The sequence below is a fragment of the Lagopus muta genome, chromosome 20 (assembly GCF_023343835.1).
Source record: "Lagopus muta isolate bLagMut1 chromosome 20, bLagMut1 primary, whole genome shotgun sequence".
NCBI classification, from domain to species: Eukaryota; Metazoa; Chordata; class Aves; order Galliformes; family Phasianidae; genus Lagopus; species Lagopus muta.
In genome coordinates, this window is record NC_064452.1 from 5,742,503 (window position 1) to 5,769,944 (window position 27,442).

At 51.9% G+C, this 27,442-nt stretch overlaps 4 protein-coding genes across 6 annotated transcripts; 3 read left to right on the forward strand and 1 right to left on the reverse strand.

The window, feature by feature from the left end:
- The first annotated feature begins 404 nt into the window (after nucleotides 1–404).
- Nucleotides 405–7,253, forward strand: LOC125702925 (ras GTPase-activating protein 4-like). Of its 2 annotated transcripts, XM_048966798.1 has the most exons (20): nucleotides 405–547; nucleotides 2,665–2,721; nucleotides 2,903–3,016; nucleotides 3,221–3,282; nucleotides 3,366–3,489; nucleotides 3,685–3,766; nucleotides 3,855–3,986; nucleotides 4,059–4,150; nucleotides 4,226–4,349; nucleotides 4,431–4,584; nucleotides 4,840–4,904; nucleotides 5,080–5,192; nucleotides 5,265–5,451; nucleotides 5,720–5,857; nucleotides 5,927–6,241; nucleotides 6,313–6,450; nucleotides 6,533–6,668; nucleotides 6,738–6,858; nucleotides 6,932–6,996; nucleotides 7,118–7,253. In XM_048966798.1, the coding sequence occupies exons 1-20, from the start codon at nucleotides 483–485 to the stop codon at nucleotides 7,219–7,221; spliced, it is 2,388 nt and encodes a 795-aa protein (XP_048822755.1). In that variant the 5' UTR covers nucleotides 405–482; the 3' UTR covers nucleotides 7,222–7,253. The 2 variants fall into 2 exon arrangements, with proteins under 2 accessions (XP_048822755.1, XP_048822756.1); XM_048966799.1 differs by lacking the exons at nucleotides 3,221–3,282; nucleotides 3,366–3,489.
- A 58-nt stretch (nucleotides 7,254–7,311) lies between these two features.
- Nucleotides 7,312–8,770, forward strand: LOC125702928 (DNA-directed RNA polymerase II subunit RPB11-a). The gene is made up of 4 exons (XM_048966803.1): nucleotides 7,312–7,507; nucleotides 7,638–7,727; nucleotides 7,847–8,021; nucleotides 8,517–8,770. Exons 1-4 carry the CDS (start codon nucleotides 7,455–7,457, stop codon nucleotides 8,550–8,552), a joined length of 354 nt encoding a protein of 117 aa, XP_048822760.1. The 5' UTR covers nucleotides 7,312–7,454; the 3' UTR covers nucleotides 8,553–8,770.
- Nucleotides 8,771–8,884: 114 nt separating this feature from the next.
- Nucleotides 8,885–21,970, reverse strand: LRWD1 (leucine rich repeats and WD repeat domain containing 1). 2 transcript variants are annotated; one of them, XM_048966801.1, is made up of 16 exons: nucleotides 21,862–21,970; nucleotides 20,754–20,895; nucleotides 19,180–19,414; nucleotides 18,621–18,740; nucleotides 17,457–17,609; nucleotides 16,387–16,527; nucleotides 15,428–15,766; nucleotides 14,705–14,831; nucleotides 14,368–14,477; nucleotides 13,713–13,920; nucleotides 12,173–12,245; nucleotides 11,948–12,088; nucleotides 11,546–11,643; nucleotides 10,824–10,985; nucleotides 10,131–10,255; nucleotides 8,885–9,243 (listed from the first exon to the last, which is right to left on the reverse strand). In XM_048966801.1, exons 2-16 carry the CDS (start codon nucleotides 20,831–20,833, stop codon nucleotides 9,103–9,105), a joined length of 2,253 nt encoding a protein of 750 aa, XP_048822758.1. In that variant the 5' UTR covers nucleotides 20,834–20,895; nucleotides 21,862–21,970; the 3' UTR covers nucleotides 8,885–9,102. The 2 variants fall into 2 exon arrangements, with proteins under 2 accessions (XP_048822758.1, XP_048822757.1); XM_048966800.1 differs by lacking the exon at nucleotides 21,862–21,970 and adding an exon at nucleotides 21,225–21,445.
- Nucleotides 21,931–26,318, forward strand: ALKBH4 (alkB homolog 4, lysine demethylase). The gene is made up of 3 exons (XM_048966802.1): nucleotides 21,931–22,050; nucleotides 22,371–22,568; nucleotides 23,300–26,318. Exons 1-3 carry the CDS (start codon nucleotides 21,931–21,933, stop codon nucleotides 23,939–23,941), a joined length of 960 nt encoding a protein of 319 aa, XP_048822759.1. The 3' UTR covers nucleotides 23,942–26,318.
- Nucleotides 26,319–27,442: the final 1,124 nt, after the last annotated feature.

Genomic DNA, 27,442 nt, shown 5'->3' on the forward strand with positions numbered 1-27,442 from the left:
GGGTGTCCTTCTGATGTCCCTATGGTGCCTCCATGGTGTCCCCATGGTGACCCCGTGGTGTCCTTGGGCTGAGTGCAGGGGCTAGGATGGCACAGGGTGGTCTGGGAGTGCGCCAGGGGTACATGGGATTTTGGGGCATTGGAGCACTTAGCGTGTGAGCAGGCACTACGCAGGCATGGTGCCGAGCTGTGGGCCGCAGCACGTCCCGCTGCCACATTTGGGGGGCTTAGAAATGTGGGGGTCCCTGCAGCCCCCAGCCCCGTGGCCACGCTGCGTACGATCCCCCCCCCGCCCACAGCCCCAGGCCCCGCCCACTCCCTATATCTGGCTCCGCCCATTTCCGTAATCCCCGCCCACCGGTCCAGAACCGCTCTCTGATTGGCCGCCCGCCGTGCCGGTCCGCACATGGGCTCGGGGCTCCGTGGCCGCGGGTTCGGGGCCGCGCTCCGCTGCCCGCTCCTTCCGTCCCTCCCTCCCTCGCCATGGCCCGGCGCAGCGTGCTGTCCATCCGCATCGTGGAGGGCAGGAACCTGCCCGCCAAGGACATGTGAGTGCTGCCGGGGCTGAGGGTTGGCATCTCGGTTCTGCATCCTGCTTTGCCTCCGGCCCCCGGGAGAGCTTTGGGGAATCCCTCCCCAGGGCTTTACGGTGACTCCCACCCAATGCATTGGGCTCCCTTGAGGGTGGGTTTGGGGTGACCCCCTCCCAGCTCTTTGGGATGGCTTCAGGATGTGTTCCCCAGTGCTTTGGGATTTCCTCTCTGGATGGCTTTGGGATGACCCCCTGGATGGTACCGGGGCAGCCCTTCCTTTAGGATTTCCCCCAGGATGGCTTTGAGGTGACCCTCCCAGCGGTGCCCGTGCTTTGGGAATTCCCTTCAGCCTTAATGTGGGGTGTCCCAGCAGCTCTGAATGCCTTGGGGCCACCCCTGGCTCTGTCCCTTTTCCAGCACCTGCTGCAGGGGTTGCTGTCCTCATCGGGTGGGGATTTCCCTTCTTCGAAGCCCCCAGAGGTCTGTCTGTGGTCCCAGCATTATCCCAGCTCCCATCTCTACGGGGCAAGATTTGGGGACAGCACTGGGTGGCATGGGGACAGCCCAGGGGGGATCCATCCAAGGGGAGCCACTAAGGAGCACTGCAGAATGCTGGAAAAGCAGCAAAAAAACCCCGCAGCCGTCATGGAAAAAGAGGATAAACAAGGAAAGAAGCACAGCTTCTGGCTTTTTTAAGCTCCGTGTGTCAGGGCTCGTGTTTTTCAGTCCCTTGGCACGATGCCCTGCGGGGACCTTGAGCCGGCGCGGGGGGGGGCTTTGCCTTTTGGAGGGCAGAACACGTCTTGGGATGGTGCCACGGGCACAGCTCCATCCCCTCTTCGCTGTGCTCCGGGATTTACGGCACCCCGTCCCTCCGCCATTGGGATCGCTGTGATTTCCCCCGTGGAAATCCGAGATGTCACAGCGCTGCCGTCGGGTCAGAGTCTGCCCGCAGCCACCCACCCACGGCACGCTGTGTCCCCGGGCACGCTGACACCGCTGCCCCATTCTGCTCCCGCACGGCAGCGCTACGATTTCAGCGCATTTCACCCCCCTCACCGACGCTGTTTCCAGGCTGAGTTCCCTGCCTGCCTGCTCTGTGCTCCCTTCCTCCTGTGAGCCCCCTGCCCCTACGAGCTTTGGCACCGGGACCCCACGCAGCTGTCCATAAAGAGGCGGAATAACGCTCTGCTCTATGGCACATCGCTGGGCTCCTCCCTGCATCCCCAGCGCAGGAAGACAAAGAGCATCTCCTGCTTTGTGTGCGCTGCCCGGGCAGACGGCACGGGGCTGTGTGTGCTCAGCGCCCGCTGAATGGTTTGCACAAGGCAGGAAATGTCAGCAATACTGCGAGGTTAATGGGGCTTCATCCGCCGCGTTCGTGTCGAAGCTGCCCGCAGGGGAGCTGGCTCTTAGCAACCAGCGTGACACGGTGCTGCCTTGCGTGGGGACACCCCGGGACGGGGACACCCGTATGGTCTCCAGGATGCAGCGCGTGGGGCCAAGGTCCCTGCAGCTCCAAGGCAGCTCTCAGCTGTTTGCTTTTCCTTGTTTATTTTACTTTCCCCAACCTGCTGCTTGTCACCGTCCAAGCAAACCCATCATCCCAGCCACGTGGCTCCTCCTGGACCCCTCCGGTCCCCTTTGCTCCCCCAGCAGCTCAGGGCACCAGCACCCCTGGGAGCTGCCGGCCCCAGATTGAGGACCCCAAGTCCTTTGCCCCCATAGCCAGCACGGTTCCGCCAGCTCCGCCGCCTCCGGCCCCAGTGAGTCACCCTCCTCAGGAACTGAGCTGGCCATAAAGTGGTGTTTTTTTGGCAGTTGCACACAGGAGCATTGACCTGAGCTATTACCAGCTCATTGAGCATCGCTGTGACCACTGGTCTGTGTCACCGCAGTGTCCCCAGGGTTGTCCCCATCCTTGCAGAAGGATCTGGGTTCTGGGTCCATTTTGAGGCTTGAGGGGGCTGTGTTGGCTCCTGGAGCTCCTGCTTTGGGGAAAGGGTGGGATTTGTTTGTTCCCCTTCCGATCTGGACGAGGAGCTGCCATCAGCTGCCAGCAGGATGCTGTGGTCAGGGCCGGGAAGTCGGGGTCACTGCAGTGCTAATGGGGTCGTGCCATTGCCTTCCAGCACGGGGAGCAGCGACCCGTACTGCATTGTGAAGATTGACAATGAGGCCATCATCAGGTGAGCACATCCAGCCCTGCTGCCCTCTCCCATCTGGCTCCCAAAGCTCTGCTTTGGGTTTGAAACATGGATCCCAATGTCCAATAATCCATGGTCAACCCATAAGCCACCCCAGTGTGGGTGCTGTGCACCAGTCCTGTCATCTGATGTTGGGATGTCACTGCTGCCATCTGTCCCACAGGACTGCCACAGTGTGGAAGACGCTGTCCCCATTCTGGGGGGAAGAGTATGAGGTGCAGCTCCATCCCACCTTCCACAGCATCTCCATCTATGTCATGGATGAGGATGCACTCAGGTATGGGCAGAGCGCTTTGCGGACAACGCAGTGTTGGGTTGGGAAAGGCAATGCTCAACCCCATAGCAGACAGCAGAGAATCCACACGTGGCTGTGCAGTTGAGGGCTTTGGGACATCCAAACTGCCTGCAGCAAGGGGTGGCCTAGGAGCTCTGTGTCCCCTCAGTGCCACCCTCCATGTCACCTCCCTGTTGTGTCTTGCAGCCGTGATGATGTTATTGGGAAGGTGTGCATCACCCGCACCATGCTTGCAGAGCACCCCAAAGGTAGGGGACGGCGGGGTGTCCCCAGCCCTACACCCAGCCGTGTCCCCAATGCCCCCTGCCCATGGTGCCCACTGTTCCCACAGGATACAGCGGCTGGGTGAGCCTCAGCGAGGTGGACCCCAATGAGGAGGTGCAGGGGGAAATCCACCTCCGTGTGGAGCTCCTGGAGGGCGGCCAGCGGCTGCGCTGCACCGTGCTGGAGGCCAGGTGATGTTGGGGATGGGGACGTCCCACTCCTGGGATGAAAGCTTTGGTGGTGTCTGGTGAGTCCTGGCTGCTCTGTGACTCAGTTTCCCCACTGCACTGAGACAGTGGGGAGCTAAGGAGGGGAGACAGGGAGCAGTGGGTGCCCACTGTAGGGATTCTGGAGGCTCACTGGAAATTTCTCCCTCTCCTCCACAGGGATTTGGCCAAGAAGGACCGGAACGGTGCGTCCGACCCCTTTGTCTGTGTGAGCTACAATGGCAAAACACAGGAGAGCACCGTGAGCTCAGCTCAGCATGTCCCCATCCCTGATGTCCCCCTGGGGGTCGGGTGTGTGTGACATGGGGACAAAGCCATCTCCTTTGCAGGTGGTGAAGAAGTCCTGCTATCCTCGCTGGAACGAAGCCTTCGAGTTCGAGCTGCCCGACCCCCCTGCAGAGAAGCTGTGTGTAGAGGTGTGGGACTGGGACCTCGTCAGCAAGAATGACTTCTTGGGCAAGGTGGGCTCCCAGAAGCACCCTGCATCGCCCCGTTACTGGGGTGGGACGTGAGCCTGTCCCAACCTCCCCCAGGTGGTGGTCAGCGTGCAGGGGCTGCAGGCAGCCGGGCACCAGGAGGGCTGGTTCAGGCTGCATCCAGACACAGCCAAGGCCAGGGAGGAGAGGTGAGTGTTTTGGGGTGTCCCAGAGGGATGCGCTGTGGGGTGCATGGTCTGGATCTGCTCTCCATGTTCCTATAGGCGCCGGGGCAGCCTGGGCTCACTGCAGCTACAGGTGAGGCTGCGGGATGAGACAGTGCTGCCCTCTCACTGCTACCAGCCCCTGGTCCAGCTGCTGTGCCAGGAGGTGAAGGCAGGGCACCAGGTGAGGTCCCTGCAGAGCCCCAATGGGACGTGGTCACAGTGCCTGCTGCCACTGTGCCACCATGTCCTCGTGTCCCTGCAGGCCGGTGGGGTGCACCTGGTCACCCTCCTCGATGAAACCACCACGGCTGAGTGCCGGCAGGATGTTGCCGTCAACCTGGTGAAACTCTTCTTGGGCCAAGGGCTGGTGAAGGAGTTTCTGGACCTGCTTTTTGAGCTGGAGCTGGCCAAGCCCTGTAAGCCTCTGGCAGAGGAGGGCAGGGTCTTCCTTACCTCTTTTGGTGCTGTAAAACCTCCGGAGTGCTCTGGTTGGGAACCTGCTGGGTTCATCCCATGGAACTCATTGGCTAAAGTTGGCTGAAGTTGGTGGAGGCGGGTGATGTGTGGTTGGGAAATCCCCGTAATTCCAGTGGAAATGAACAGGGTGCAGGGGGTGGAAATGCCTGGTGGGTGACCTGGGGCTGCTCCACAGACTTTTTCCTGTTTCACAGGTGAACCCAACACTTTGTTCCGGAGCAACTCCCTGGCCTCAAAGTCAATGGAATCTTTCCTCAAGGTGCTGCTGCCCCCAAATCCCCCTTCTCCACAGGGAGTTTCACCCCAAAGCCTGCTCTTCCCAGCTCACCACAGCTCCACACTGTCCTAAGGGGAGAGCACGGGGAGCTGTGCCTGCCTCTGGGGCAAGAGTTGGAGAAAACCCCCTAAGGTTGGGTGCTGTGTCCCCTGGGCAGGTGACAGGGATGCAGTACCTGCATGCGGTGCTGGGGCCCACCATCTCCCGGGTGTTTGAGGAGAAGAAGTACGTGGAGCTGGACCCCAGCAAGGTGGAGATCAAGGACGTTGGGTAAGGAGCACGGGGGCTGCAGTGGGTGGGGGTGCTCGGAGATCCCACCGATGGGATCTGTGGTGCCTGCAGGTGCTCGGGGCTGCACCGCGTGCAGACAGAGAGTGAGGTGATGGAGCAGGGCCGCCAGCTCCTCCAGTCCTACCTCAGGGAGCTGCTGGATACCATCGGCAAGTCAGCTCCTACCTGTCCTCCTGTCATCCGTGCTGCTTTCCGGCAGCTCTTCCAGCGCGTTGGGGATCGCTTCCCCCAGCATCAGGTCAGGTCCAAATCCAGCGGTGGGGGATGGAGGAATGGGGCGGACTTGGTATTGCACCGTGCCATGAAGAATCTGTGGGTGCCCATCCCTGCAGTTGTCCAAGGCCAGGCTGTACAGGGCCCTGAGCAGCTTGAGCTGGTGGGGTGCAACCAGCCCACGGCAGGGGTTTGGAACTGGGTGGGCTATGAGATTCACAACCCTGAAGCATCGTGAAGTATGGTGCCATTGGGATGGACTCTCACACATCTCGTGCCTCCGGTGGTTGTAGCACACTCAGTTCGTGGCTGTCACCAGCTTCCTGTGCCTCCGCTTCTTCTCGCCAGCCATCATGACCCCCAAACTCTTCCACCTAAGGGAGACGCACGCCGACGCACGCACCAGCCGCACGCTGCTGCTGCTGGCCAAGGTGGGACATGGGGACAGCGAGGAATGGGTGGCACTGGAGGCAATGACTCCACCATCCTGTGGTCTGCAGGCTGTGCAGATGGTGGGCAACATGGAGCCAGCGGCAGGGCGGGCCAAGGAGGAATGGCTGGCCCCTCTGCAACCCGCCCTACAGCACGGAGCCTCCCAGATGAGGGCCTTCATCACCCAGCTGGTGGGCATGGAGGAGGAGGAGAAGGGTGGAGAGGGGTGGCCGTGTGCCCCCCGCACCGCCGTGGTGAAGGAGGGGCTGCTCTTTGTGCACAAGACGCGGGGCAAAGGGCCGCTGCTCGCCTCCGCCTCCAAGAAGCTGCACTTCTGCCTCACCAGTGAGGCCCTCAGTTTCAGCAAGAGCCCCGGGGCGGAGGTAGGGAGACAAGGGGAGGTGGGATCCCATTGTGGCATGGAGGGCACCGAGCACTGTGTCCCCAACGGCAGAGGTGCGGCTCCATCGCTTTGGCCAACATCCGTGCGGCCGAGAAGGTAGAGGAGAAGAGCTTTGGGAGCTGCCACGTCATGCAGGTGGTCTACGTGGATGAGGCTGGGCAGCAGGAGACGGCGTACCTGCAGTGCAAGGTGGGCTGGGACAGGGATGGGGCTGTCACCCACCAGGACGCTGTGTCACCACATTGTGTCACCATGCTCTGCACCACTGCAGTGCGTCAATGAGCTGAACCAGTGGCTGTCTGCCCTGCGAAAGGTGTGTGGCAACAACCCGCAGCTGCTGCACGCCTACCACCCCGGTGTCTTCCGGGGGGACAAATGGAGCTGCTGCCACCAGAAGGACAGGACGGGTACGGAGGTGTCGGGATGCGGGGTGGTGGAGAGGTGTCCCCACCATTTTCAGCCCCTCTGTCCCACAGGGCCAGGGTGCGGCAGGACACGGCACAGCATCACCCTGCAGGACTGGAGTGATCCGCTGCAGCCCGACGTGGAGGCGCAGCGCCTCTTCCAGCACCTCCACGGCCTGCAGCAGCCTCTCAGGTTGGATCCCAGAAGCGGGAGCGGACTCCTGCGTGCCCTCTGCCCCACAGCTAACCGACCCTCTTCTCCGCAGGGAAAAGTACTGGCAGCTGATGGAGGAGGGGGGACCTCAGAACGGCCCTCGCGGCTGCGGTGAAGGTAGAGGCAGAAAGGAGAACAGAGGGAGGGACCCCCAGCGCCCGTCCCCACCAGAAGCGCTGTGCTTGGGGCCCACTCCCCGCCCCCGAAGGTCTCACTGCCCCGTGCTCCCCCACCCCAGGACCCCTGCTGCCCCTCGAGCTCCGCCGGCTTTTCGAGGCGCTGCAGGACCTGGAACGCTGCCACCGCCAGCTGCCCCCCGCCCTGCTGGAGCTGCAGACGTGATGGAGCGGGCTGGGATGGGGCGAAAGGGAAGGGGAGGGTGGGAAGGGGGGGGGGGGCTGTGCCTCGAGTGTGGCAATAAAGGTGCAGTTCCGCCCCGCGCCGCGTCCGGAGTCTTTGTAGGACACGTGCGCGCAGTCCTCCCGCCCGGCAGGGGGCGCCACCACCGGAAGTGCGGTCGGATGTGGCGCTCTGGGCGCCGCAGGAACGGCGGGGAGGGAGCGTGAGGCGGCGGGATGAACGCTCCTCCGGCTTTCGAGTCCTTCCTTCTCTTCGAAGGCGAGAAAAAGTGAGCAGCAACCAGGCTGGCGGCCGTGGGGGGGACCGGTGGAGGGCACCGTGCCCCCTAGTCCCCCCCACGGCCGCCCAGGCTGTTGTATGCAGGGAAACATTGCCCTAACGGCCCCTGTGCTGTGTAGGATCACCATCAACAAGGACACCAAGGTGCCCAACGCCTGTCTGTTCACCATCAACAAGGAGGACCACACGCTGGGGAACATCATCAAGTCGTGAGCTGAGGAGGGGCTGGGGAAATCTGGGGGGAGGCTGGTTAAGAGTAATGAGGCTTTCCTTAAGCTCAGATATATATTTTAATGCAGGCTTGTTCACTGCTGCTTTTCCTTTCCAGGCAGTTACTGAAGGACCCTCAGGTGTTGTTTGCAGGTTACAAGGTCCCACACCCCCTGGAACACAAAATCATCATCCGTGTCCAAACAACGCCAGATTACAGCCCCCAGGAGGCTTTCACCAACGCCATCACAGATCTGATCAGTGAGCTGTCCCTCCTCGAGGAGAGATTCAGGGTGAGCTCATTTCTTTCCACTGCAGGAAGCTCGTGCTTTGAACCAAAGGGAGGGATGGTATATCCCAGAGGTGGTGCTGCCTTACGGCAATAAACTCATCTGAGCAGTTGCTCAGAACTTCCTTGCAAGCCAGGCTCCTCCTGAGGGTTATTTATGTGCCCTGCAGGAGTTACACGGGTGCTCTGTAACAGTTCTACCAATGATTTTCTCATGATCTTGCTAGCACAGAAAACACTGTAATTAAAATCAAATTATATACGATCTGGTGCTCGATTTAGTGCCTGGCAACCCTGCTTGTGACACAGGACTTAGTATTAGATGATCTTTGAGGTCCCTTCCAACCCATCCCCCTTTTATGTGTTTGCTTGGCTGCTCAGGTTTCCATGGGTGCTTACACCTTATTTTGCACATGTTCTGGTGTTTGATATCAGACTGATGAGATCAGTTTTAAACCGTCCTCCAGCTCAGTGACAGTTCTGTTTGTGTGCTTTACAGGTTGCCATCAAAGACAAACAGGAAGGAATCGAGTAAAATGAGCACACCAAGACTGGACCGCGCTTCTGATGAAGAATGATGCGCCTGGGAGCTGAATGCTTTATTTAAACCTTCATTCATGGCAATTACTTTCCTTTTCATCCTGCTTATTTTTGGCAGCAGTATTGGGAGGGGAGGTTTGTGTCTGCCAAGTCTTGTTTGATTTGATGGCTTAATTCACTACAATGATTTTTACTTTTCTACTTGGAGCCTTAATGCCGCTATGTGCACCAGGCTGTAGCTCAATTTGACTGTACTTTGGAGATGCTGAGTGGCAGCAGCAGATCACATTCCTGGTTTTCCATTTCAAGAAATCCAGATTCTGGCAGCAGATTTGTTACTGTGTTTTATTAAGTGTTGTTTCTATAAAACAAATGCACAAATTGTGTAAACTTACAGAAAAAAGAACTGGATGACTGGATGTGTTTAACAAACTCTGTACCTTTTGCACGTAACAGCTGGTCTAGAAAACTTCATGGTTACATGGGTAACAGTCACTAATACTGCACTATTTCAAAGCATGGGAATGAAATTCTATAACAAGTAACTATGACTTCTTCCAAATTGCTGTAATGTTCACACTAGTGAGAGCAACAAGGTAAGTGAAAGTAGGGTCTGTTATCACGTTGTTTATGTAGACTTCACTCAGGTGCTCCCCATTTGCTCGAAGCTCTGGCCACTTGAGAATCTGCAAGGAGAACAGAGTTTGTGTAGAAAAGGAACGGTGTCACTGTTCCTAAAACTTGGTGAATGTTAATTATTGCAACACCTGGTTTGACAGTTGGGCCTGGGTTGTGTCTACTGCTGGAACAGAGGGCTCACATCCAACGTGGTGGAGCTGAATAGAAAGGTTGTTCCCCTGCCTGAGGGAGGCAGGTACATGCCAGTCCTACTGAAGGACTGAAGTTCAGTGCAAGAGGGACTTGATCAGAAAGGAAGAATTGAAAGCAGCTCCCCCTCACTCCTCCAACAGCTGACTGTTGATTTGAGCATGTTTACATTTATGGAACACGAGGTCACATCATATTTACATACAGTTAGAGCTCATGTGCCTTACAGCCTTTGTGTCGTTGTTCAGTTACCTCTGTAAGGGCACAGTACTGACCCAAAACAGGAGTGTTTTCATAGGCCAGGGAAAGAATGAGCAAAGGGAGGCAGGAACACATCCCAGAAGCTTGCCCTTCTGCAACACACGCAGTTCTGCCAAGGAGCAGCTGCTGCTGTCACCCTCTACTCATCCAGGCAGGGAAACAGTGGCTGCACACCAGACAGCAGTGCAGGAACAGCCAGGCCGTATCATTTAACCACTGTGGTTTTTTCAGAGCGGCCTTTTCCTGGGAAAAGTCAAGCTACAACACACGAGAGCAAACAGATTTGCTCTGCAGCTCATAATCCCTGTCACAATTGTGTGTGTGATTTGAAGTGGCCGTGGTCACGCTCTGGAGATTGGTTTTAATTGGCCATGAATGTTAGGTAGAGAAGACAGGAGGCATGTTCTGCTGTGAAGCTGCTCAGGAGAGCTGCCCTGGGGAGGAGGGGAGCACAGCTCTGTCACAAAGGGTAAATGAGACCTACCTGTGTGGGTGGGATTCTCTTGTCTGAGTGTTTTCCCTTTGCAGAGTTCCATGCTGTGGTGTAGTTTGAGAGGTGGTATATCCACACACTTCCCTGCTCATCACCACAGAACACATGCAGTTTTGCTGTAAGACCAAAAGAAACAGCAGAAAAGCAAGAGTGGAGCTGAGGGTACATTGGTCTATAAAGCTGAGCTCAAGGCAGTGCTTTATCCTCTCAACAGAGGATGTCACATTCCAAAGTTATCTTTCTGGCACAAAAAAAAACAATACTAAACTACCCAGCTCTGGAAAAAAAAGCCTCCATTCAGACTCCACAGTCTCATCATTTTGAAAAGTGATGCTCAGATCAGGTTTCTTCACTCTTTGTTAGTCCTACACTGCCCTGGGACAGGTGCACCACACCAAGGTAAAACCCCTCTGCCTTCAGAAGTCAAGGAACAGTCTCAAGTATTTACATGCAGCAGGTGCCCATTAGCTGCACTGTGCTGCAAGTTAAGGGCTCCTGTTGCTCACGGGGGGCAGGCCTGCTATGTTCTCTCGGCCTGGGAATTAAATCCACTCCTCTGCTTTAAACAAAAGGCTCCTCCAGCGAGTGGGAGACATTTGCAACTGTGCACAAGTAAACCTTGAGCAGTATGGCTGCCTCTGGTGCAGCCTTGATGCTTGGGAGTGCTGAAGGGTGCTGCCTTACCTGGGCAGGTGCTGAGTGTGAGATAGGACAAGTCTGTTGTGGACCACTCCAGTTCAGCTAGAATAACTGCAGACACTGTTCTCTGGCTTCCTTTCCCCTTACTGTCAAAAGATCGACTCCAGCTCCATAAGTATATGCATCCTGGTTTGGAGCTCTTGGAAACTAGGGAAGAAAAGTGGAAGATGATGTAAGGTGCTGAGAAGTGCTTCAAAACAGCTGGGGAAGGCAGTCCATCCGGAAAGTGGCTTTCAAGACATGGAACCTGACAGCATCAGCAAGCACTTCCACTTCTTTTACCTTATTTCAGGATAATTGGAGGATTCAGGGGGATTCTTAGTCCCACACATGTTCCAAAAGTGCACCAGGCAGAGCTATTCAGAAAGACCCACCCTAGGTCTTACAGAGCCTCCAAATTGTGGGAACTCCCAATCCTCTGCAAAGGGCTTCCAGCAGCCCTTGAACAGCAAAGGGTTCTTCCCTCCCACTTCAGCACTGCTAAGCAAAGTTTGCTGTGTTGAGTCCGTCTTTTTGCAGCTCTGCTCAGATGTGACTCCATACCTCATCTTTACACAAAGATAAGCAAGTCTAGAAGGAAACTCCATTGAGCACAGCACTCCAGAATCTACAGCAGATGCAGTCACACCCCATTTACTTCCTCTGTGTTGTCCTTCACACCGAGGTACCTCACCTCTTGTGGATCTGGCTATCGTGTTTATACTCACCTACAACATCATCATTCAGAAAAGCCAAACCGTCAACCCTGTGAGATGTCGACATTTCTCCCTCCTCATCAGGAAATTTGAATGAGGCTTCAAAAGGCCTGGGGAAGGAAGAGTGAAATAATTCAGGCCCTGAATGAGCAGCACTGAAAATGTGCTTAGATACAGAACCCAAGAAATGGAAATCCACGTTAGTCTCATTCCAGATAAAGCAGATTAATCCCCACTTGAAATTAATTTTTGAGATACCTGGACTTTTTAATTTCCAGGAGCCTGCTTGCTTCAGGGACTGCTATTTTACTCCCTTTAAGTTTGGTGAGCCATGCTGCATTCCTGGCACAGACCTCCATATGAAATAAAGCTAGGACTACTTCTGTTGTTACAGAAAGCAACTGTTGCTCTCACCTGCTTTTCTCTTCCTTCTCCAGTTTGATATTCCACGTAAAGCAGCCTTCTTCACAGCCAGCCAGCAGGTACTGCTCTGGGCAGGTGGGCACCAGGGCAATCCGTAAGGGTACAGACAAACATTCCAGTACCAGCAGCTGGCTAAAAAGAGAACAGTGAAGTGGTGCTGCAAAGCAATAGCTAGAGCCTCCTAGACTGGCCACATCTGGTATTTTGTACCTTTACCTTGCTTTGAAATTGTAGTCACAGTCTGGAATTCCAATATCCCACAGCACAATTCGCTTGTCATAGGATGCAGCTGTAGGACACAGAAGAGGCAGGCAGTGACACTGCTGCTCGTTTGGTTCTTCTCATGCTAGCTGGCAATTCTACATGTCAGGAGCTGTAACACTAAGCCTGGGGCATCACAGAGCTCACTAAAGTACAGCAGCAGTCACTGAGGATCCCAGCTCAACACCACCTCACAGACATTGTCAGACATTCAGTCATTTGCATTCTTGTGCTCTAAGAGGAGCAGACAAAAGGAAAGTTTGGTTCCTGGTGTCTGTTACCAAGTTGTGGCTTCGTGAGAACCTTAATTAGCACTCATTCAAGTTCCCATTTCTGGCAGTGGGTTCCTGTGGAGCCTACAGTCCCTACTCTCAGACAGATTCTGCTGTATTCCACACGTTTGTGTTTGCATCCACAGTAGCTCCCATTGGGAAAGTTAGGGACAGATTTTAAAATAAAAGACTCTTACTGTCTCTGTCACCCAGCTGACTGAGTGGCAGCAGTAACAAGGCCAAGAGAGTATTTTCAGTGATCAGAATGCCAATCAATTAGCATTAACTCAAACAAGTCAGTGTCTTGTCCTCAAGCTTGCAGACGTAATTTATTACAAGAGATTTTTATTAAATAAAAAAAAGCCTGAGCAACTCTGTCAAGCTCATCAACCCTGCACTAAGCATTACAGGGATGTGGTAGCTACTTCCCAATCTCTTCAGGTTTCTGCTTTTTACACTGTTGAGCTTACTCTTGTGAAGTACCCACTGCAGCTGCCCATGTTTTAAAGACATTCCACTTGTAATGGTTGGTGTAGCACTCTAACCACTCCAGGATGTGAGCAATTGTAGGCAAGAGGGACAATGTGCTGTGGGGTGCAGGTGTGGTCTGAATGTCCCTGTAACAGCTTACTTTACAGACCCAACAATGCAGCTACAATTTGTAACAGATGGTTCATTTCCCACCGCTCCTTAAGCCTTCATCTCAGCAGCCCTGCCTGCTGCAGCTCACTTCCACCTCAGGACCTGGATAGAGATTTATGACGAGGCACAGATTTTCATTTATTTCAAAGCAATTAAGTGCACTGCTTTGCTCATTAGAACAACAAAACCCAACAGGCCACGACATGCTGCAATGTCCCTCTTGCCATGCTTGATGAGAGCCCTGCTAGCTGGCTGCCTGGCCCCCAGCAGCCGTTCTGCCTGTCATTCTTCTTACCCGTCCCTGCGGAACGAATCCACTACTGAACTGTTTGTGGCTAGTGTGTGGCAGCCACCCTGAGAGCCAGCACAGCAGGGAGCTACCAAGTGAGAAACTGGAGCTGCTGCACCTCAGCTAAGGAATAAGACTCTGTCTGAAACAACTTGCCCCTGCTGTGTTCTAATGCCATCCAAAAGGAACTCCCTGCATTCACCTGCTTGCAAGGTGACAGTTCCCCTTGTGAAGGAAGCCCAACCTTTTCCAGATTAGGTGCTGAAGCTAAGATTCTGAACTACTGACTTACTGAAGAGGTGAGTTTCTCGAGTCGGGCTGAAGCAGACGGTGGCAATGGGCTTTTTATGAGCCTTTATTTCTCCATAGCAGAAGTCAGCTGCCACATGAATCAGTTTGACAATCCCTCTCCTCCCTGCAGCTGCCAAGATGTTATGAGATTTCTTCCGACTGTCACTGATCACCATTGGGAGAGTTGTCCATGCAACACTGAAGAACTCCTAGGACAGAAAGAAACAGAGAACAGCATGAAAGAGAGTCAGCAGGAAGGCTGTTAGCTCAGATGTAACACAGCTGTCATGGAGCAATCCAGGTGAGCTGACACGACCACTCAGGCATAAGCACTGTGTTTCAGAACAGCTTTGGAAGAACAAAACCTATCAAAACAGGGTGTTTATTAGTCTATGCTGTCAAGCTTCCTTAGCCTGGATACACACACACACTTATGCCTCTATGAAAAAAAAAGAAAAAAGAGGCATAAAACTGATTAAAAAAGAAAACAAACCAGGCTAGAAGAACTAGCAGGAAGTATTTACTACCCATCTTTTAAGACCTGCCCACAGTAATGCTTGCAACCTTCTTTCAGAATTGTTTACAATTTTATCTATGGAATTAAAAAGGATTATGGAATTTCCATTTAATGCTCATCGTTCACATCTGCAACCCACCTCTGTAGCCACCTTATACTTCTTCAGCACCACCCCTGTTTCACAGTCGATCAGACAGACAGACTCCCCTCCACACGTCGCCACAGTTCTTGAACAACTCACAATGGGATCTGAAAGATGAAAAGAGAAGGTGAGAAGTTCACAGGTAACACATGAAGACTGCCCACGGCCTGGTGCTCTCCCAGACTCCTGTTTTCAAAGGCAAAATATGTACACAAATCTCTTCCTGACAACAGAGATTACAGCTTGATGAAGCTGGGGGTCTAACACATGGGTTCTGCTGGGATTCCAGAGCCAGGGGGTTCAGGGAATCCTGCAAACCTCTTTAAGAGCTCACCTTTCCTGGGTGCACAGTCCAGCAATGGCTCGAAGACACAGGACCAGAGCTGCGTTTTAAAATCCTCGCGGCTGTTGCCTTTACTGTGACACTGGAGAAAATGCAATGGCTCTACACTGATATCCTCCTACAATAAACCATCCACATTTAGAAAATTAATTCCCCCTAACAGCAGTTTGTGACTGCCGTGGGAGAACCCTCTACCAAACACAGCAATCTGAGTTAAACCAGAGTATTTTTCAGCCCTCCTGGGCAGGAGAGATCAAGATGCCACTGATGCTCGAGACTCCCGAAACAGAAACTGGAAAAGGTGTGCCCTGCAGACCCCAGCATGGAACTTTCTTTTCTCTTGTAGAGAAATGTGAAAAACCCTTTTAAAACCCCACTGATAAGAGCTGAGAGGGAAACGCTTTCCCCCACGCAGCCATTAGCTTGAGCTGACAGCAAGTCCCATGCCAGTCCCATTTCTAAGAACAGGCTTTCAGAGCACCACCTCAGAGTGCTGGTCCATCCACTCCTTGCAGAGAATTCACTGTCTCCAAAGGGGGGCCTTCCCTGAAATTTCAGAGATTTAAAACAAAACACAGAATAAAATTGTAACTTACAATATACCTGGCCAGTCACAAGCTCCAAGATATGCAGAGCTCTGCTGACATCTCAGTGCAGCTCCTCCCACTAAACCAAGAGGTTGAAAACCTGTCCCCAGGGTGGGGATAAACATACCTTGGCCTTGGAGTTCTTCACTGGGGTCAAGTTAACAACCCCGTTGTCCTGTTCCTGGCTTTTCTGTTCTCCTGGCAGCTGGCTGGATCTTCTATTGCTTTGCCCTTTGGGAATCTTCTCTCCATTCTTATGTGTCCCTTCATCCCCCTGCTCAGGGGTTGCCTCTTTGGCTGGCTCATTCGATGCTCTTGCTTTATCAGGAGCTGAATCATCCTCCTCTTGACTGGAATTTCTGGGATTAGGTACCGTCTCCTCAGTTTTTGCCTGGGACCTGGACTTCTTCCTTCCAAAACGTGATTTTGAACGATTTCTTTTCCTCTTTCTGGGAGTTACCGTAACCTGTAAGACACGCTGTCAGTTTCTGCAGAAGCTTCCCCAAGATGTGCAGATGGTTTGCAAGTAAGAAAAAGCCTTGATTCAAATCCCAGTACCCTCCTGGAGTCATAGACTAGGTTCCAAAAATCAGGCAGCTCAGACTCTCAGAGCTCCTAGAGGCAGAAGCTAATGACAGCCCAGTTTGCAATTCATTTCTCCTGCCCCAGTTACTCGTGATTTACATACATGGAAAAACAAATCTGGCCCATGGCCTGAGAAGATTCAGTCTGCAGCTGTTCCAAAGCTGTTCCAGCACCATCTCAGCCTGCCATGTCAGCCCAGTTCTCTCATCAGAAATATTGCTTCCCCAAAGGATGGGTGGAGTGGGTTGGTTTATACTCATGAAATCTTTTGGGTTTCCTATGAATGGAACAGCTCTGTCTTCTTGAATAGTAACCCAACCTTCTTATTGCTGGGATGGCTTCAATCTGGCTATATAGAAATCCCAGTTGTGGAACACAGGCTGCAGCCTGAGGCTGCCCCTACAGTCAGCACAGGGTCACTAAAGGAAACTGACAAGCATTACTGAATTTGCTAAAATCTAATTTAAAAAGAAAAGTAAATCATTAATGTAAATCACCTACCTTAGCCTCCTCCTCTGCAGCTTCCTTGGAGCTTTCTGCACTTTCTTCCTCATTCTCATCCATGTTTTCTTCTGTTTCAGTATCTGTGTTTAACTCCAGACCCAGCGAGCAAGTCAGAAACTCTTCTGCAATCATTTTCACCTTATAAACAAATATGTTGATAGATACAAAAGAAAGACAATAAGAAACCACAGCCAAACTCTGATATGCCATGACAAGAGTTGGTCTGCTGGGCTTTAAAGCATGTTCTTCCCCCCTGTTCTACATGAATTTCACAAGGTTATTTCACTGGTCATACTGAAATGTGCAGGCTGGTGCACCAGCACCACACCTCTCTGATCAACCATACAAATCATGCGGATGCTGCAAACTGCCCAGGACAGATCAGAATCTGCAGATCTGCACTGCAAATGAGTGACTACAATGACTTCTGCAGATGATCACCACCCTGCAGTGCATCACACTGCCAGCTGGAGTGGACTGTTCACCTCCACATACAACAACATCAGTGGCAGCCTGCATCGCTGACTGTGTCTGCACTACTTGATCCAAGAACTTCACTCTGTCACGGACTTCCAAGGTACAAAACAACATCCCAGCAGTAAAACAAGACAAAGGAGTGATGGAAGCTGATGCACATACAGTTAAACCCTGTGTTATAGATGAAATGGTAGCTTTCCTCACTAGGAGCAACTACAGTCCTGTCATTACCTTCTCTCCTTTCATACAGCTTCCTTGATGGAAGCCACAAGATTAAAGGCTGCCATTAAAGTGATCTGCAGTTTGTAAAATTAAGTACTAGGAATACCATAGTCTTGTTAATTAGTACAACTGTCATTATTGTTTATGAATTAAAAACCAATGTCTAATGACAATCATTGTATCTTGGTGCACACTTTGCATTGGTGCTCCTGTAACTGCTTAACAAAACAATGAGAAAAAGAAAAGATACCATCCTCCTGAAAGAGTCCTCTGAGCCCAAATCCACACAGTACTTCAATCAGAGCTGTTCAGGATCAGGCTGCAGAGCCCTTGCCAGAAGAAAAGAGTGTCAATGAAAAGCAGCTCACCCGCCAGCGGGTGAATTCACTCAGGGAGCTGGGTCCATACACAACATTAGTCTGAACTGACTTCAGGAACTTTTTCTTGATGGACTTCACTTGCTCAGCTGTGTACTTCTCAGGAAGTTGGTCACGGAAGAATTCTTCCCAGTGAGCAGTAACCTACATAGAAAGACTGGGCTTACTCAACAGTGTACTACAGAAAACTAAAGCACAGCAGTACTTGTAAAAACATTTCAGCTGTTAACCCTGTGGCTCCACTATCCACATGATGGCACTTACTCGATTTATTTGATCAGCACTTGAAGCACAACTTCAGTGCAAACAAAATCCAGTCCCTCAGATCCAAGTTTGTGTGGCAAAGAACATGAACTCAGACCAATGCCTGATTTCGTGCTTCTAGATTCACAGCAAGTGCTCTTAAGAAGTCTCACACCATGCTTCACTGCAGAGAGCACCTGACAGGTAACTATAACAGCTACGTGACAATGGGCATCTTTGAGTTTTCTTGCAGTTCAAGTGTTGCACAAGCACAGCACACACACACCACTACCATTTGTAAATCCAGATATCTTGGCTCCAAAAGGCTTCTGAACCTTGGGCACAATGAAGGGAGAATTTGTCATGAGCTGAATGACCACGTATGCAAGTGAGAGAACCATTCCAGGCACGCAGAGCAAAAGAACAAACAAGTCCTTGTTCCTGGAGCGTGCTGGGAGAATCAAGATTACCCTGAGCCTGGTTTTGAACTCCCATGCCTGGGGCCACGACAAGTAACATCAACTAGATGGAGAGGTGCATGCAGCTGGTAAGGAAGCACTCCGTTTCTTCCATATTTGCATGGCAACTGAGTGACCTAGAAACTGGAGGCTCAAACACAGCCCTCGCTGCTCCTGCCCCTGTGGAGCATTCATGACAAATCCTCTTTGCTAGACAAGAATTCTCTGGCTGTCAGTTCCTGCCAGTTTTGCAGCCTAGTACTCCAACAGAGTCAGCACTATGGAAATGCAGAATGTCCTCACACTGATTGAAACTGAAGGTAGAAGTGGCAACAAATGCAAGCAGTGACCAGAGAAAGCAGTAATGAGGTATTTAAAGTACATCCCATACTGTGGCACGGTATTTAGTTACTTTGCAGGCGTTCACAAGTGAAGAAAATACTGCCCATCTTACCTTGCTGGTCAGCTTACGGCTATTGACACGCCTCACGTGATTAGCCAGCTTGGTTATGTCCTTGCCATTGAGCAGCCGAAGATTTTGCAAAAGAAACATCACTTTATAATCATCATTGAGCTAGAAAGACAGCAGAGTTACAAAAATTGTACACATGGTGGTTGCTTCAGTTCATTTATTGCTTATTAAAATACAAGCCAAGGAAGAGCAGAATGTATTTATGTGAGAAAGCATACTCCATAAAATCTTCTCAGCGTTTCTGACTCAAATAACTTTCACTTGTAAATTAGGATTCCTCTGTAAGTTGGGATCTTCAGCAATGCAGACAAGTGCCTCGCACTTCTGCAGTACTTGACACCAACACAAGGTGGTGGTGGTGAAACTGGCCTCTGACCTGCCTGCAAGGCAGGGCACTCTGTTCACATCCTGCAGAATAAAAGCACTGAGTGCTTTCTAAGGTGCCCTCACTTGTTGCCTAAGAATAGCACATGAGAACTAGGTACAATTGCTGTTTATTTCCCCCTCTACGTAATATTTGTAAGAATGGGAAATAACTCACTGTGAGGTACACATTGTTCTCGTAATTTAGCTCTTCAAGCAGAGGGAACTGTTTCAGAGCAGTGACATCTTCCAGCTGGTTGTTGTTGCAGTTGAGGACACGCAGATCAGGCAGGGTTAGACTGTTGGGAAATTTGTCCAATAAATTATCAGAGAGATCCAGTTTCTGTAGATGCCTCAGACGTGAAAACAAACGTGGATCTAAGTCTCCAGTCTTCAGCTGCAGCTTGGACAGGCTGAAAGGAAAAGAGAACATCAGCTACCTGCATTTCAGTGCAAAACGAGTGCTGACCTTTACAGGGTACAAGGCCACACCTTGGGACACCCCTCAGTCTGGTTTGAGAAGGGAAAAAGCAGCCTTCCTCAGTGAGAAACTGAAAACTGTGTATTACAGGAAGGACGGTGCAGGGTTGATTAGCCCATTTAGCTGAAGCCCACAGGGAACTTCCAGCACTGTCAGCCAGGGTCTCCTGAGGACCTAAGCCTGAGTTCCTCTAACAAACAGAATCTCCATCTATAATGATTAGTAAATAAAGGGCCATACACAGAAAATGCAAATAAATCAGGTACATGAACTCAGAAAGCAAGATCACTTCCCACTTGTCATCTCAGAAGCCTAACCAGCCAAAGTATGCATAAAAATGCTGAAAAGGCTGCAAGACTGAGTGTGACTGCTGTTGTGACTCCAAGCAGCAGCATCACTTGGGGCTGGGACACAGACAAGGACTGGGAGAGACTCAGCACAGCGCTCCCCAAATGGACTTTCAGAAATATTACCCTTCAAAATCATGGCATGTAGCTGCATGGAAAAACTACTTCTAGAAATTCACTGCTTCTGCCACCTGAACAACACCTTGTTACCCAGATTCCTGCAACCCACACTCTATGGATAAGTTTTCAAGTTTTTCCCTGAAAACAATTATTTCAGCACAAGACAAACTAAGAGAAGTTACTTGTACGTACACATGAAACACAGAGCTCCTCCATCAGCAACAAAAACAACACAGACACCTGCCAGAAATCAGCTAGATGAGTCACTTGGAGTGACCAGTTCTCAATTTAAAAAATATCCCACTGTTATTTACCACTTGGAAAGTCCTTTATTACATTCAGTGACCTCTGAGAGAGTCTGAGCAATAAAACTGCTTTAGAGGCTGCTAAGCATGTCAGCTCACTCACCCTTCCTGCAGTGTTGCAGATAGTAATATAATTGGATTTAGAGCAAAGTGATGGAGGAGAAAATAAAGGGAATGGACATAATGCCAAAACATTAAGAAAATCCTGTAGATCCAGACCAGAAGCACTGCTCCTATTTACACTGAGCAACTGCTACCAAAGACAGAAGAGGTTTCTGAGGAAGGAAGGAACACCTCTTAGCATTAGGAAATCAGAACCCAGGAAACATATATGGTGAAGAGAGGCAGTAATTGTGGCAGCTCACTGCTCCTGCACTGAGAACACCATCTCTAATTCTGGGCTTTGTCATGATTTCTCTTATTTCAGTAGAAATGCCTGGAAGGAGGATTACCCGTGCTGAATTCATCTGGAATTTTCCACAGGCCTGCTTGCACTTACTTCAGTGTCTCTATCTTTCGGAGCCTCGTGGATTTCGGAACCGCTCTTTCCAAAAGAAGCTCTGTAGTAATTTTTGACATGTTTATCTTCGTCCTCCAGCTGCAATCACCAAGCAGCTGTAAGAACTCTTCTCGTAGCCCCCCTGGGAAAACAAACAGGGATAAGAAGAAATCCTTTGCGACCGACTCCAAAGGGGAGAAAAAAACGTTATGAGGTCGGCTGCTGCTTCTGCTGCTGTGTTTGAAGCGCTCTTTTTCTACGGCTGAGATGAGAATAGTGGGGCTACTCACTAAGGTGGGCACACACCCCGAACGAGCCCACCCAGCCCGTCCCAAAAGCTCGCTCCGCGAGCCACAGGCTGGCTGCAGATGAGCTGCATGCACCGCGAGGGCTCTCGGCGTTAAGGGCTGTGCAGTGCAGCCAGGCTCTGGCCCGAGGACGGCCCCACAGCAGGGCTTAGGATAAGCTCACCTGCAGCAGCCGCGTCCTCTGGGGGAGGCGATACAGAACGCAGAGCTGCCCACACGGCCGGACTCCTTGCCGGCAGCCTCCGCGTTCCTCAAACTCAGGATTAATGACCACCCGTAGCAACACCCGCCGCTCGGTACGGCCGTTTCTTCGCCGGGCCGCCCTTACTGTAAGCAACTTCTATCTGCACCCGGCACAAAGCTCTGCCCTGCCCGCCCCGAGCCGCGTCCCCCCACCCCTCCGCAGATAGCGGTCGCCGGACGCTCGGCACTCAGTGCTTCGAACGGGGCTGCGGCACGGCCTCGAGGAGGGAAACAAAAAGGCTGCACCCGAACGCGGCGGCAGAGCGGCGGCAGCTCGCCCCGGGCCCGGCCCGGCCGCGTCGCGCTGCGGGCACGAGTCCCGCACCAGGAAGCTCTCGGGAACAGCGGGGCCCCCCGCTCCGCTCCGCCCGGTGCCCCGCGACGCCCCGCCGCGGCCCGGAGCGCCCCCGGCTGCACGCGGCACTACAGCTCCCAGCGGCCCCCGCGGCGCACAGCAGCGCTACGGGTCCCGGCGCCGCCGCGAGGCATGCCGGGAGAGCGAGGCCGCCCCCGGCCCGGCCGCGCGGCCTGCACCGAGCCCGCGTGCCGCCCCTCACCTGCAGCGGGCCGGGCCGCGAGGGCGGGCAGGGGGAGAGAACGGCCGCGTCCCGCGCTCAGCTGGGCGGATGGAGGAAGAAGAGGAGGAGGCGGCGGCGAGCGGAGGCGCGGGGCCGAGCTGTGGCTGCAAGGGGATCCGCTCCTGTCTGCTCTGCGAGGGGCCCGCGCAGGCCGCTCCGCCCACACAGGTAGCGGGGAGGGGGCGGCGGGGCGGGGCCGGCGGGGGGCGGGGCGGCACGCGGTCCTTCAGAACGTGCGGGACCCCCGCGATGGGCGCGCATCGCTGAGGGCGGCGCGACGGCGCTGCGCCCCGGACGGCGTCAGCTACGTTCTAGCATCGCTGCGGGACGGAGACGGTACTACAGGGACGGGCTGTGCTCAGCATCCCTCGCACCTCCGCGGGCCGGGCAGGCGGTTTCCACGTTGAGGTTTTGGGGTAATGAAGGCAAACGGCTCGTTATGAGAGCTTCCCCCCTCACGTGTTTGTCATCTCTTGTTATTTCTGCAGGGGGAGGATAATTTCACTTACTGTCCAGCAACGGGTTTAGCTGAAGGCAATGAGTGCTCCCCATTTGCTGGCTGGGCATTTCCGTTCCCAGGGGTGTTTTTGGCGGAGGAGTTCATTAGCGAGGATGAAGAAGTGGAGGTGGTTGAACTGATGGACAGGGATGAATGGAAGCCCTCGCAGTCTGGTCGAAAGAAGCAGGTTTGGCTTTACAAGCACGTTTCTTCTTAGATCTCTCTGCATTTCAAACCCAATCCACTTACATATTTCATTAACAGCTTTTCTTTGGGAACTTTTTCTGAAATCAATTTCAAGAATGACTTCTGATTAAAATCAGCTGCTCGCAGAAGCAAATTCCAGTTGCGGATTCAGGCATTAATCATAGAATGGCCTGGGTTGAAAAGGACCACGGTGCTCATCTTGTTCCAACCCCCTGCTATGTGCAGGGTTGCCAACCACCAGACCAGGCTGCCCAGAGCCACATTCAGCCTGGCCTTGAATGCCTCCAGGGATGGGGCATCCACAGCCTCTCTGGGAGAGCTCACACAGTTTTAGGTGAGAGAAGTAAGGTTTTTTTATTTTTCTTTTTGCTTGCCAGCTAAGAAACCTAATTCCAGAGAGATTAATGTAGCCTGTCCGAGTCAGCTCCTCAGGGAAGCGATGCAGTCAACATCCCTGGAGGTTTTCCTGAAAAGGGCAGATGTGGCAGTGAGGAACACGGCTCAATGGGCACGGTGGAGATGGGCTGATGGTTGGACTTAGTGGTCTCAGAGCTCTTTTCCAAACTTAATGGTTCTGTGATTTTGGAAACTGGTGAGGAGCTGCTGGAAGAGAACAGAACTCAAAAGCCTTGACCCCAGAGGGATCATAGCCTCGGGTCTTGTCCCAGATTTTCCTTTAATGCTGTTTTTTTTTTCCCCCTCTTCCAACAGGATTATGGACCCAAAGTGAACTTCAAGAAACAGAGGTTGAAAGCTGGTGGCTTTACTGGCTTGCCAAGTTTTAGTAAAAAGATTGTGGCACAGATGGAGGCCTGCTCTGTGCTAGGTGGCTTCATGCCTGTTGAACAATGCAATCTGGACTACAGGCCAGAAAGAGGTTCTGCCATTGACCCACATTTTGATGATTGGTGGCTGTGGGGAGAACGTCTGGTTAGCTTAAACTTGCTCTCAAAAACTGTGCTGTCCATGTCTTGTGATTCAGAGGACAGCATCCAATTATTTCCTACTTTCAGTAATGAAAACAGGGAATTAAATCCCCTTGGATCTCTTACACAAACGTCACCATGTGAGAATTCAGGCGAACAGGGAAGCAGCTGCCTTTTATCCCCAAGGCTCGTCCCAAGTAAGGAAGTGACCGTTGCCATTCGCTTACCCAGGAGATCTCTGGTGGTGCTGTATGGTGAGGCTCGCTACAAGTGGAAGCACGCCATTCACCGCAGGCATATCGAGCATCGGCGAGTGTGTGTCACGTTCAGAGAGCTGTCTGCAGAGTTCAGGGCTGGAGGAAGGCGTGAGGAGCTGGGCAGAGAACTGCTGGAGATAGCTCTTTCCTTTCAAGGGACACCGGTGTGATCAGCAAAGGGCTGCTAGAATTGTGTCTTAAGAAATGTGAAAAATAAAAACCAGGATGTGTAGAATTGGATTTATTTCTGAAGTGTACATAAGAAACTGGGTATGCATGGATGTTAACAAATAGTTTTTTGTGAAGGCTGTCCTGGGCAATAGCAGCTTTTATGTCATCCTGCTTTACTGTTACCTGTGCCCTAGGTCCACACCTGTCTTCTCACCCAGTTCAGATTGTTCCTTGAGAGAGAAGCTCTCCAGGGGGCAGACAAGCATCTCTCCACAGATAGTACAATGCTAAGAACTAATTAAAGTAATTATCCTTTGCTGAAGATTTATACTTTAACAGTGAGGATAAGCCATAAATGCTGTGTGTGACCTGTATCTCCTGGGACCAAAGAGCTGCATTTACAGAGGGCCAATGCTGACTCTTCCACAGAGACAGCTTGGCACAGCTCAGACCAGAGGCTCATAGACTGTGTTATTTTCTGGTCGTTTGTCATCTCTGAACCCCGCTGTCAGCTCTCAGTATTGAGAGTCAGATTTTGGGAATAAGCTGGGCAACAGACTGCAGCACCAGTGGCTGTCATTTTTTTTTCTTGGCACCTCCAGCGGTCAGGTGTGAATCATACCTTGTACCTAAGATTCAAGGCATCACTTGTAGCAGGCGCTGATTGAGGGCCATCTGTCTGTTCAGAACTAACTTCTGTGCTCTTGAAAATGAAGCTGTGCTGTGGAAGAAGCATGACACACAGTTGTATCAGCAAAACCATTCAGCACTCTCACAGATACAGTAATGAAATGATACTTTGCAATGCTGTCTGGTTTTGTTAGGAAAAGGGGCCTGTTTCTTAGGTGAGATTTCAGCATCCTCATACAGCTATATCCTGTCCTAGAAATACTTCCTTGGCACAGCACGTGGTTTTTAACATATCAGTAATGCATTCATGCTGCAGACTGCCCTCTGCTGCAGGCATTGCGGAGGAGGCAGCTCCTCAGCACGACTGAACTAGGTTACTAAAAATCAGGTGAATCAGGACATTTGAAATGATGACTGCTAGGCTCCTTCAGGGCTGCAGCGAAGCTGTTTTACTTTAGCCCTGTGTTTAAGCCGTTGTGGACACAGCTACACAGTGATTGCAGCAGGGATCAGCGAGCACTGCTTCCGTGGGCAGTCCTAAACTGCAAACCTCCACCCACACCCACAGCATCACTGCCTCAGCAGCAGTTCCAGCATGCCCTCTCTGACAGAAGGCTGTCACTGCAGTGAGGAAGCTGAGCTTTATAAGGAGAAAATTCTCACGGAAATCTCAAAATTGCAATTCCTAACCTTTGTGAGGCAGGTTGGTGCCATCAGCCCTGTGCTGCCAGCACCCACGGGCTCAATAGCATGCTGTCTCCAGGCCCTCCATTGCTGCTACTGCACTAAAAGACATTGGGCCAAGCAGGAGATGGCTGGCAGACTGCTGGGGTTCCGCAGAGAGCCACGCTGGGCAAGGAAACCCATTCTGCAGGTAGGGCAAGCCTTGAGACCACATCTACCACCACCCTGCTGCCTTCTGGTGCTCAGCCTCTTCAGCAATCTGCTCTGCACATAGCAAAATACAGCAATCAACTGCTTCCATTAATGTTTGACCATTAATTCCAACATTTCCTTTTACTTTTCCATCATGCTCTCAGCTTGTGAGAATCCTTCTGGCACGGGTACCCACTGTTTCATTGTCTCAGCAATGGGAGCAGATGCTGGCTGCTGATGAATCAGTGTGCCACGATAATGAGATAAACAATATTAGTTCATTTTGTGCTCTGCATTTGTTAGCTGAATTTTTCTTTGTGATGTACAGCAAGCTGCTGCTCTTGCCAGAAAATTCCAGCCCTGCCTACTCAATATCTTCAGTTTAAAATCTGCAAATAATTATCTTGCAAGCCAGGAACTGAGGGCTTTGTCAAGATGGTTTTACAGTCCAGAACTTAATGTAGCCATGACTCAGTTACTGCTATGTCCACCCTTTATATTTTTCACCTGCTGAACGCTCTCCTAGGCACCACCTCTGTTCACACTGCAATTACAATTACAAACACATTGGCTCTGTTTGGCTTTTTAAAACTTCAGGAGAGAATGTACATGAAGAGCCACAATTGTGCTGTGGGATATTAATGGTCAGGTCTGGATTATCAGTATTGCAGAAATTTAAGAAAAGCATAAGGAGGATTTAATTAATTAGGTGTTAAAAGTACTTTTGCCCACTCTGTTAGTATGACAAACTTCAAATTATAGGAATTCCTATCAGAGCTGTTTATCTTTTTAACCCCAATTAGCACTTGTAAAACACGTGCCATGAACCATTCTCTCATTAAAAGCAAGTGCACCTATTTGATATCTCCTTGTGTGTTTTAAAAGGTCACATGTAATATCTATGTCAGCTTTAAATAACAAGAGGTAAAGCACAAATTAACCCATAGAGGATGCTGGAGGACTTCAGCTAGCTTTCAAAACAAACAAAAACAAAAAACCCCACCAGCATGAAATCAGCAAGAAGCACAAAACTTAGCACATCTGTCTGGTTTTGCTCACAGCTGAGATGCATACCTTGTTCTACATGAAGCATTGCTCACGAAGAGATAAACCGAGTGCTGGTGAACACATACCGAGGTTTGTTCTCTCCTAGTGTGCAGCAGTCAGCGCTGCACTGGTGGTCACAGCCTGGAGAAGGCGAGCTCTGAGCCCTGTGCAGGGGTGTTCACTGGATGTTTGTCAGCTCAGCCAGTGTGTCACTGCAGGAGCCACTTTCTGGTCTGACATCACACAGAGGAGGCAGCCTGTGAGTAGATAATCAGAAGATAAGCACAGGTCTGTCTGTGTTTGGCCTGAGCTCCAGGCTGTGGCTCTCGGGGAGGCTGCTGAGGAAGCTGATTTAAGATAAGGGAAGAAGATAACAAAGCTGTGAAAATAGAGAATCTTGAAACTTTTTGTTAGTTTAGGGGAGGGAGATGAGACACGGTGAAATCCCACATAAAACCACAGAAAGGCACTAAATGGGAGCAGCCAGCCCTGCAATCCACCAGTCTCCAGCTGCCCTCGCCACCCTGGGGCCTCAGAGCCAGGAAGCCAGGAGATGCATGCTCCACCATCTCCCTCTCAGCTCTTCCACGTATTGCAGCACTAAGCACAGCATGCTCTGCTCTGAGCCCTGACATCATTTCCATTGATCACATGGATTGGGTCCAGGCAGCCAGGTCTAGCACAGCTCTGTTTGCATCAGTGCTGAGGCTGCTGCTGCTGCCCACCAAAGCAATGGGATGGGTTGGGACCTGACAGCCTGCCCATGTTAAAAATAGGGGGATCAGGGAGCAGGAGCTGCCACCAAGCTGGGCCAACAAGAGAACCTGACACTGCCCTGGGTGCCTGCCTGCACTTGTGGCCAGGCTGGACTCCTGCTAACGAGGGAAGCAGCCATGGGGTGACACAAAGCTCCTTGCTCCCCTTTCCAGGAGGCAGCACTGCAGCAC